We start from the raw sequence: 10795 nt of genomic DNA, 5'->3' as shown, positions 1-10795 counted from the left end.
AAGAGTCTAATAAGGTTTTAATCAAAAATAAATTCTTACTGAATGCAAAACATTCAACAACAAAATCGAAACACAGCATTAAAAAATAATAAGAATTTTAATCATTCAATTTCAAATATACCCTGTGATATTTATATACAAAATTCATTTAAATCATCTTTAATTACAGACTAACATCACAAAACAAATTTATATTATTTAAAACATAAAGAAATCAAAATATGAAAAATTTTATATTTTATTATTAACAGACTATGAAGCAAGACTAGAAACTGAGAAACAGAAACTGGCTGAATTTCTGATAATATAAGCATTTGCAAAATAAAAATACTAAATTGTTATTACAGAGTAGATCTCCTAAGAGCCAAAAAATATGAAATAGTGTGATTTAGAGATAAAACTGAAATGATTAAACAATCTACTTATGAAAATTATAAAATAATATGAATTTTTAAACTTAACAATGAAGATATATACTGCAATTTTTTTTTCCTACCAATTTTGAAAAAACAAACTAACTTTATTTTATATAATGCTACCGAATTATTCTGTATATTGCCATTTCTGATCTAAAAAACTGGCTTTATTATCATCAATGAAAGCAGAAAACTAACACTAATTTTCACTAAAATATATAATACAAATATATAATTGCACTATTTTAACCAAATACCTCCAAGGAGGGAATATATATATATAAAAGAACAATCTGCAAAAAAAAAAAAAAAAAAAAGTACAGAATGGTTTGTTATTAACATAAACTATTTAATAATTATTTGTTCTTAACAGATAAATGCTATTATTCTCAACTATTCCTATAGAGAAAAAAAAAATTCCTAAACAACTTTTTAAACTTATAAACTCGTACTTATAAAAATGATTCACTTAAAGAAATTTTCAAACTCATGCAATACACTGAAAATTGTACAAGAAAACATTAAGAAATATTTATTCAAATAATACTAAAAATGCTACCCCAAACTTTTACAGAATCATTCTTAAAACCTTTTTTTATAAATAATTTAATATAATACATGGAGATTTACAACAAACATAGATATCACATACTGCAAATCAGCAATAAAACCTCCCACAATATCAATAAAACTAGCAGAAAGTTAGTTTCTGGTAAATGGAAAAAGTAAAAAATAATAATAAGGGTGTGAAAATACAACATATCTTTTTACAATATATCTACACAAAGTTTTAGTTCAACTAATACTGATTCATGTATTAAAAAAATTTATCTTGCAAACACAGAGAAAGCTCAACTTATTTAAAAAACATGCATACTAACGAACAAGCCTCTTACTAACAAGAGCTAGAAACAACATGTTAAGACTACAATTACGCTAAGATTCATAAAATTTGAATACACAATTTTTAAAAAAAATAATAAATGGAAAATTTTTCGGTGTATCATTAGATTTTTGGAAGTTAAAATAATAACAAATACAGTAGATTATTAATAACCCACATTGTCCAAAATCTTATCAACCAATCAATCAATGAAGTGAAAAATTTTATTAAAGAGAAATATAAAATTTGTTAGTGGAAGTACAGATGTTATCATAAAAATATTGCAAAAATCAGATATCCCAAAACAAATTTCAATTTTAAAAAAATCTAATTGTTTTTTTTTATGTTAAGCACATTTTATCATTATTATTTACATAATAGTACAACAGGCATTCTCAGATTATTCTATCCCTATTACTTTAAATTTTTCCAAGAACTGTATGGCATGCAAAAATGAGATCCTGACGTTCGGTTTATGATACAATCCAAATAGTTATATAAGTCAATAATTTAGATGCATTCATACATCATTTGGTGTGAATTATTTATAATCTACTGTATGGATATTAAAGAAAAGGCAAGCAAAACCAAAGTTTAAAATTACTTATAAAAAATCTTACAAGTGTAAAATTCTTCATGTCAAGAAGTTCACATTTCTTTTATAATCTATACAAAAAGATAGCTTTTTTGATAGTTCCCAAAATACTTTATATCTTAATCCTGTTCATGAAACATATGAAATATGAAACATTTTCTGATTTATTTAATCAATTGTTTCAACACAGCACAACTTTTAAGTCTCCAGAACAAAGCAGAATATCATCACAATTTCATATTATTGTTCTTCAATCACATCAAAGGTGATATTTGTTTCGGATGGAAATGAAAAATTTAAGTTAAATAATAATAAAAAAAGTATGTTTATGACATTGGCTTATATTTGACATGAAGAATAAACAACTTGGAAGACATAATGAAACAGTATTATACATGCATCCAAAGTTCCTATTTATAAACAATACTGCAAAACATATTGATTAAAACTATCGCAGGATTTTGTTGATCAGCACCTCATAAAAATCACTGCATGATCTATGATTTAAAAAAAGAATTTTTTTTTACATGCACGACCACAATTAGAAAAAAAAATTATGGGAAAATGGATGGGCGGATTTAACTATCACTAATATAATTGAAAGAATATGTTAAATGATAGCAGGATCCACGCATGGATGGTATATGATTTTTCTATAAAATATAATCATAAAACAGAGCTGCCTAAAATTCAGCAGTTGATACACCGAGTAAAAGCTGCCAAAAAAAGGTAAAAAAACCCACAATATGAAACTATTTAATGGGCAAGACATTTGTCTTTATTTTTTATAATTCTATACTTATTAAAAATTATTATTCTTAAAAACCTACTTTTAAATATTATTTATTATTATTATTATTAAAATGTTTAGAATGAGCATGATAGTTACATAGCATTCGACCCAATATATCTTTCAACAAAGTAAATATTTTATAATAATACATTAAAATCACTCTTTTATAAAGTACCCAACAACAGATGGGTATGTAAAATAACCCAATCTATCTCTGTACAATTAACAGCATATATTATAGTCTCATGCATGTCAGCAATTTTTCCATGCAAAACCATGCATATGAGCAATTAGAAGATATTTGAGTTTAATATCACGAAAAATTCACATTAACTGCAAATTTCTTACAATATCATAACATATTGTTATAGTGAACCACTAGGCACCCATAAAGCTTTACTTTGTTCCTCTTCGACACATGATTTCACTTGCGTACACATATAGGCCAGATTGGAGCCAGGTATTACAGCTGCAATTTTAAAAATAATTTGTCAAAAATGAATAGAACAATTACAGTTTAAGAAAAAAAAAAATCTTTCATTTAATGTATTTTTTTTTTTTTTGCTCTTTCCCCCCCCCCCCTATTTTGAAATAAGTAGCAGAGTACTAAACTTTTTGTATAAAAGTGCAATAAAACTAAATAAAATAATAAATATAATAAAAAATAATACTAAAGGAATTTAAAAGTAATAAAAACAAATATGCTTTAAAAAATTCAAAGGTGAACAAATAGAGACTATCTACATTAAACAAAATTTTGCATTATCTCGCAGTGCAAATTACTTCTGCTACCAATAAAGGAAAACATTTCTCCTCTTCCTTATGAATTCATTTGTGTACATATATAGGCCAGATTGAAGCCAGAAATTACAGCAACAATTTAAAAATAGTTTGTCGAACATGAAAACAATATTTACTATTTAAGGGGGAAAAATCACTCCTTTTGATGATTCCCCTCCCCTATTTTGCAAACAAAATAAAGGAACAAAATAAGTCTTAATTTTTACTACTAATAAAGGAGAACATGAGTTTATGAGTATTTGTTGGCACTATATAAAGCAGACTATTTGACTAGAACATAAACGTTCTCAAAAAGGTGAAAATATGTACAGGGTGCGTACTGAAAAACTGCTGCAAAAATTAATTACTTTTGTATAAGTATGCACACATAAACTGCATATTTTCTAAGCATAGTATTTTTTCCTTATTTTATAATAATGCATAGTTTTTATTGAAAAAAAATTCTTAAAAATTAATTTTAAATATTTATTTTTCTAAATTTTAATATTTATTGCTGTATTTGCACAACATCTTCCATTGTAAAATTATGTCTTTTTGAATTTGACAAAAGATTAGAAATAGTCATAAAAATGAGAAGAAGAAAAAGAACCCTGTTAATACCAAAAAAAATTGTCAACTTTTAAAAAATTAACAATAAAGATCTTTTTCAACTTTTTTAAAAATTAAAATAAATATCAGATAGACACAACATTTCTGAAAATGTCAATAGTGGTGTAGGAGTTTGGCATGACCAAATATTTCATATTTGTTTTCAGCATGACCCAAGATTTTTATATAAGCAACAACAATTAAGATCCAACATTACTGGGATGGAAAGAGTAAATTTCTCCCTGCATTGATTTATTCTATTAAGTAATTTCAATTGCAATCTTATAAAACTAAGAACTAAAGAATTCATATGGCTATCATCATATAACTGGCAAGACTGCCATGAAACTGATGATAGAACAAAGTCATGTTCTATAAGTTTGTTAAGTTTAAAATAAGTTTTAAACTTATTTTAAAATCATTAAATAAGTTTGATGATTAGTTAAGTTTTTTAAATAGAAAATAATAATCATTTTAATAGAAAATAATAGCAGCATTTACAAATGATCAGACTAAAAAGAAAATATCTTATCGATTCTTATTTTCTTTAAGTCTTTTTTAAACATTTAACGTTCCTAAAATTTAATGAAAACCTGCTTTTTAATCTGTAAACAAAAATTCTTACTTTAAAAAAAATTGCAGAAGAAACGATATATATAATTTCCAAAGAAATGAAAAGGCTTTGACAAGTCCTAGTTTTCAAAAATAGCGAAAACAAGTTTTAAAAAAAATCGGCTCTGTAGTTAGAAGTTGAATGGAAATAAATCAGCCAGAGCATCTCCCCAACATTTCTTCGTATATTGCAGAGAAATGCCTTGTGTGACATTGGCGTACATTACCAAATATTATCACTAGGCATGAATTAAATATTTTTACTGTTTCTATCAATAGTGTGATTGTTTGCAAGTGTTTTGGGATTAATCTCTGGCTTGCGGTTGAAAGTATCCGAAAAGCAAATTTGGGTTTTAGACGCATTCTTCCCAATTGATTAAACTTTTAATTAAAAGTTTGAGAAATCCATTCTTAGTGTGCCTCTAATGCTCAAAAAATAACTTCCCAAACTTCATGCTCCTAACTTCAATGGCTTAATGCTGGGCATTGTTCAGGACAAGACTTTATACATAAAAAGAGATTTTATTGGGAAATAATTTCTATAAGAGTTATAAAAAAACAACATTATAAGATGATAAAACTTAAATCCTGCAAAAAAATTCTAAAACTTTTTTAAAAAATTTCTTTACAAATATTTAAGTACCAGATATAGCATTTTCAGATGTAATAGCTGTATCATCATCAGTAATTTCTTACCATTAATTAGTTGCTTGTATTCACTTTCAATCTTCAAGGCATGCTCAAACATTTCTTTTGCAGCTTTTGTGGTAACTTTTTCAGTCAAATAACGTGAATCTTTAACTTCCCTGAAAATACAAGATATAATTAACAAAAACATTTTTCACCACAGAGATGGCTGGCTGATCAATTCACCAAAATTCAGATAATTCACCAAAAAGATAAATTGCTTACCTTATTTGCTTTGTAGATTTATACTTTAAAAATATGACTATAGGATAGATCATGCACTGATTTAAACGCTCAACTGCTGAAAGACTACAATCCAAGAGAGCATGACAATTCTAAAAAAGAGAAAATAAATACTTTACTTTAGAAACAAATTTTACAATATAGATAAATAAATATATAGCAAAAATATTATATATTTTGTATCCTAAAAATTACATTTATAGTTGTTCAGAAATGAAACTTTTCACATAAAATTATTAGTAATTCATTCCAGACAAACGTAAGTCCTTTTTCTAATTTTAAATTTTATTTTATTATAACACAAACTTTACTACAACTATAAGGGTTTCATTTTTTAATTAGTTAAAAATTATTATAAAATTAATTATCAAATAATTAGACAGTTAATCTCATAATAGATAATCAACAACTATAGACTGATTAATACTAATATGATTTCTAAATATACTAATCAAAGTAAGGGTGTGAACATAAATTTCCCATGAAATTATAAATATTTTGCATGAAATTCGAGTATGCAATGTATCCAAGATAATTTAATATTTGATAATTTTGATTAGCTAATCTAAAAATAGAATATGATGGCAAAATTATGTAGGTCGTTCATTATCATGTATTAACTCTTTAACGTTTATAGAACAATTGCCTTTTAGCTCTGAGGCTAAATGGAACACATTACATAGTTTTTCTTGCATAAAAAGTTAATATGCTTTTCCAAGCTTCTAAACAATTTTCAATCAACAAATATCACTCATTTTACAGATTTCTGTCATTTAGAATTTTTTTGCTTTTCTTTAATTTATTTTCAAAGTAACAGATAGTGATTTTCCTTTTTTGATATTCCATTTTATTTTAAAAATATTTTTGATATTTAACAGAAAAAAGATTAGAATAAGCTTTTAATATTGTAAAAAGAAATTTTTGAAAATTGCACTTTCCAAAACAATCTAGGTCTTGATTTGGTTGTTTTCAACAATTTCAATGAAATTTGCACCTAGGCTTTAAATTAAATTGGATGTATAGCACTGAATTAAAACTCATATGTTTTAAGTCATCTTTCTATTCATATTATATATTTTAAAGAAAAATTGGCAAAAATAAATATGAAAACCAAATCAAATTATTCAACTTTAAACATACATAATTAAAGAATTATTTCTACAGTGGAACTGGATTCTAATATATTTGATATAATACCATAATTCTGTTTAAAGTTTTATAAAAGTTAGTAATGTCTCCATAGTAAAATTATTAAAAAGCTGACTTTTCCCTTCTTTTCTTTTGCAAACTTACTTTATCACAGAGTTGTTTAATAGCAGAGACTGTGGTGCATTCAAAATGGTTACCACGACGACGGAAATCAACAAACTTCAACTCTTGAAGGCCTCTTTCCATCATCGAGAGAGATCCTTTCATTTTTTCTGGAATGCACCGCTGGAAAACATGAGGAAAATCTTGCTCCAATTGGTCAACTACAGCTTCCATTAAAGGCCCCACAATAATAACTGGACGCAAAGACTCATCTGAAATATTTAAGATTAAAATAGAGATTTTCCTATATGTGGCATTCAACAATTTGTTAAGTTAAATAAAAGCATTATAAATAGAAATATGAATATTTTACACTTCAAGGAGATGAAAGTACTTCAAATTCAATTATCTCCATATTTTTTAGGAGGAAGGCAAATCTTTTACATTTCCATTTTTATTAATATGAATTATTCACTAAGACTAGATGATAACTAAGCGTATACCATACAAGATAAATTGATATTTCTCAATATATCATGATTTTATTACTCATTTATTGCAATAATAAATTATAAAGAGCCTCTTTTAGCATAATGACAACAAAACTCTAAAAAAGAACGAGAGAGAGGGAGAAATGTTTAAAAAAAAGAGTGGGGGGGGGATTTTTAGTTATCTTGATAATTTTCATTTATATAAAAATATTCATGCTTTTCCTTTAAATAAAATAATTAAAGTATAATGATATTAAAATCATTTCAATAGTAAGTGTTGCAATAAGATTTTATTTCAGCTATATCTGCATCATATTTTGTTTCTAAATGGAGTATTTTTTTAAATATTACTTCCTTTAATGTTTATTTAGAAAATTTTCCTAATTTTTTTACATACTTAGTAGCATGAATGCTCAATTAAAATGAAAAGTATTGAAAGCTCGATAATATTAAAAATCCAATAAGCATCGAAATTTCAATAAATATCAAAAGTTCGATCCAGACTGATAAGCAAGAAAATATAGAGTGTTCAAATGAGAGGCAGATCAATCACCCCCCACCCACCCAAAAAATAGTCTTTATTATAAATAAAAAAAACATTATTTATTGAACAATACATTATGAAATAAAAATGGAAGAATATTTTTAAAGGCATAAAGTTTGAAAAATTATATATTTTTTTAAATTTGAAAGCCTTTTCTATATAGAAATAAATAAACAAAAAGAAAAAAAATTAAGATATAATTTATACAGCTGAAAAAAAAATAGCATAGCTTTATACAATTTCAATCTGCACTGAAAGTTTCAGAATTTTTCAGATTTTTACTTTTTAATGACATTGCTAATAAGTCAACAAATTATTTACAAAAAAGTTTTGTAAATTATCTCAAACAATGAAAACAATATAACTGGAATCTCACTTTTAATATATGAGCATTGAAATTTGAATGACCTAATAAATATTTTTAAAAACAAAAAATGAATTAAACTTTTTATACATAAATATAGCTATAAAAACATGTAAGGAAATTTGTTTACATGTGTTAAATTTATTCTATTTGTAATGAAATATTTTAGTGAACATTTATAAATAGAAAAATTTCATTGTCTCAAATAATATTATAAATTTAAAATTAAACATGAAATCTGTATAAATATTGGTTTAAATGCTTGATATATAAATTGCTCAGAATTTTACAATAAAGAAATAACCACCAACTGATTGACTTTTGATTTCATTAGTGAGAAATGTGTGTCAGTGCAGTATTTCATACAAAACTTTTTCCATTGTTCATTTTCATTCATTTATTATATAATTTTTTTAAAAAAATTATATAATAAAATATATGCAAATTTTTAACATATTTCATAGTTTTATTTCATGTTTGTTTTTATTTTGAAGCATATAATTTCAAGTTGGTTCTTTACAGAATAATTCAATCAAAATGGATTTTAGAAACACAATGAAACAGTAAAGGAAAAATAAAAAAGTTCTGCAAATATAGAAATAAAAAAAATAATGCAAATTCAAATAGATACTCAATAAGTATCCAAAATGAAAATTAATTATGGACTCATTGGAGAATTATTCACCTGCATCATGATTCAATGTCAAGCTACCAATAATTATTTTCAAAAACTGACATAGAAAAATCTAGGTTTCCAAAATATATATATTTTTTTTTCAGCAACATATCGAAAATCAGCATTGTCCTAGTATCCAAAAACAGATTGATATATCAAATATATAGTAAAACATTTAATCTATGAACAGTCACATTATTTTCTTTCAATCAGAAATAAAAATTCTGCTTTCAACTTCAGCTTGATACTTATATTCACAAACATGTTAATAATCAAATAATCATCTAAAAGTTAAAAAAAAAATATCCGAGGGATTATATGAATATCTACAGGGGTTTATTTTAACATGTGTAAAAAATATTAATTAAATAAATATTTTATATAGTTGTAATAATTTCACTTACAATGTCGCTTTTCAACTCTTTGGTAAGTCAGGGGCACCAGTTCCTCCCCAAGAATTCCTGAATCACTGCAACTATTAATGGATACATCAGAGAAAGAAGCTAATTCTTTACTATCCCTTGAGTTACTTCGGTGGTGGCGCTTCCGTCTGAAAAAGCTTCGTCGAGCAGCTGTTGAACCTCTCCGACCTCCATCAGTTCCTTCAAGATCCCCTAAACTCCTTTTCATCATAAGCTCTTCCTCCGCTCTTTAAAATTAAATATTATGATCAAAATAGATACATCTTTAAAAATATATTTCGTAGTTACATTTAAATCTTCAAAAAAAAGAAAAAAAAAATGGCGATTCTGCTACAAAAGTTACATTTAATCTGCATAATGAATATAGAAAAAGAAGTATAATAATAATAAGAAAAAAGTAACACATTTCTTTCTGACTTTGAAAAGAAATTTTGATTCAAAAATGTTAATAGATTTTAACCCTACTACTTTTTGTAAGTGAATTTTGAATGTTCTTTATAAAAATATGAGTTATTTAAAAAAATGTCAATTTTTGTAATTGAATTCTGAATGATCTTTATAAAAATATGAGTTACTTAAAAAAATGTCCATGAAACATTTAAAAATAAAATTGTGAATTGATAAAGCTTTTTGAATGAAGTTGTTTGCAGAAAAGAAAGGGGGGGGGAGGACCTCAACAACACAAATAAATACAAACCATTCTCACTCTTGCATTTTTATTGACATTACTAGCAAAAGATAAATAATAAATAAATAAAATCACCAAACGCTTGCCACCTTATAAAAGTTTTATTGGTTACACATAATAAACAAATTAAATGTTGCAAAATTGAATAAAGCTGATATAAAACACATCATATTAAAAGAATAAAGCTATAAACATTTTTCTTTTGACTAATTATTAAAATCATTTGTTAATTAATTTCATATGAAAAGCTACTCAGTGAAGAGACTGATAAAACAAGCTGAATGAATAACAATGCATATTTAGATTCATATATACTAGTTAAATATGTTTTTAAGTTTGGCAATATAAAGTATATCATTTAAGCCACATGCACGCAAATGGCACTCATTAAAGCATATAATAAGGACTATATAAACAAAGCAAACCAGTAGATTTAGGTAAAAATTAAAATATCATGCCATTCAGAAAATATATATATCATTTACAAAAGTATGCGAGATTTCCCTTAAAATTATATGGATTATTTTCATTTTTATGAGAACATAATTAAATTAGCTCATTCAGGACCAGAGTATGAAGAAAGAAGTGCAGTCATGGAAGAGCATGCTCCAAAATGGATTGTTGACGTTGACCTAAATATTTTCAGCAGTAAAGCATAATTTTACAAAATAAGCAAAATCAGAATTTTAATATAATTCACTAAGCTTAGCATCACTCTCCTTCATAATTTTATATATTTTA

General features: G+C 25.3%; 1 protein-coding gene across 1 annotated transcript in view; it reads right to left on the bottom strand.

Moving 5' to 3' along the window:
• Positions 1-877: 877 nt before the first annotated feature.
• LOC129981171 (disks large homolog 5-like) overlaps positions 878-10795 on the bottom strand; it is a 37956-nt gene continuing 28038 nt past the window's right edge. The window contains exons 22-26 of the mRNA XM_056091887.1: positions 9349-9593; positions 6912-7141; positions 5601-5710; positions 5385-5494; positions 878-3156 (exon numbers count right to left, since the gene is read on the bottom strand). Of these exons, the coding sequence (XP_055947862.1) occupies positions 3053-3156; positions 5385-5494; positions 5601-5710; positions 6912-7141; positions 9349-9593 (799 nt within the window). The 3' untranslated portion in view covers positions 878-3052. The remainder of the gene's footprint in view (positions 3157-5384; positions 5495-5600; positions 5711-6911; positions 7142-9348; positions 9594-10795) is intronic.

This window comes from Argiope bruennichi, chromosome 8, assembly GCF_947563725.1.
Source record: "Argiope bruennichi chromosome 8, qqArgBrue1.1, whole genome shotgun sequence".
In the NCBI taxonomy this organism is placed as follows: Eukaryota; Metazoa; Arthropoda; class Arachnida; order Araneae; family Araneidae; genus Argiope; species Argiope bruennichi.
This window is presented reverse-complemented; position numbering and strand designations above follow the sequence as displayed.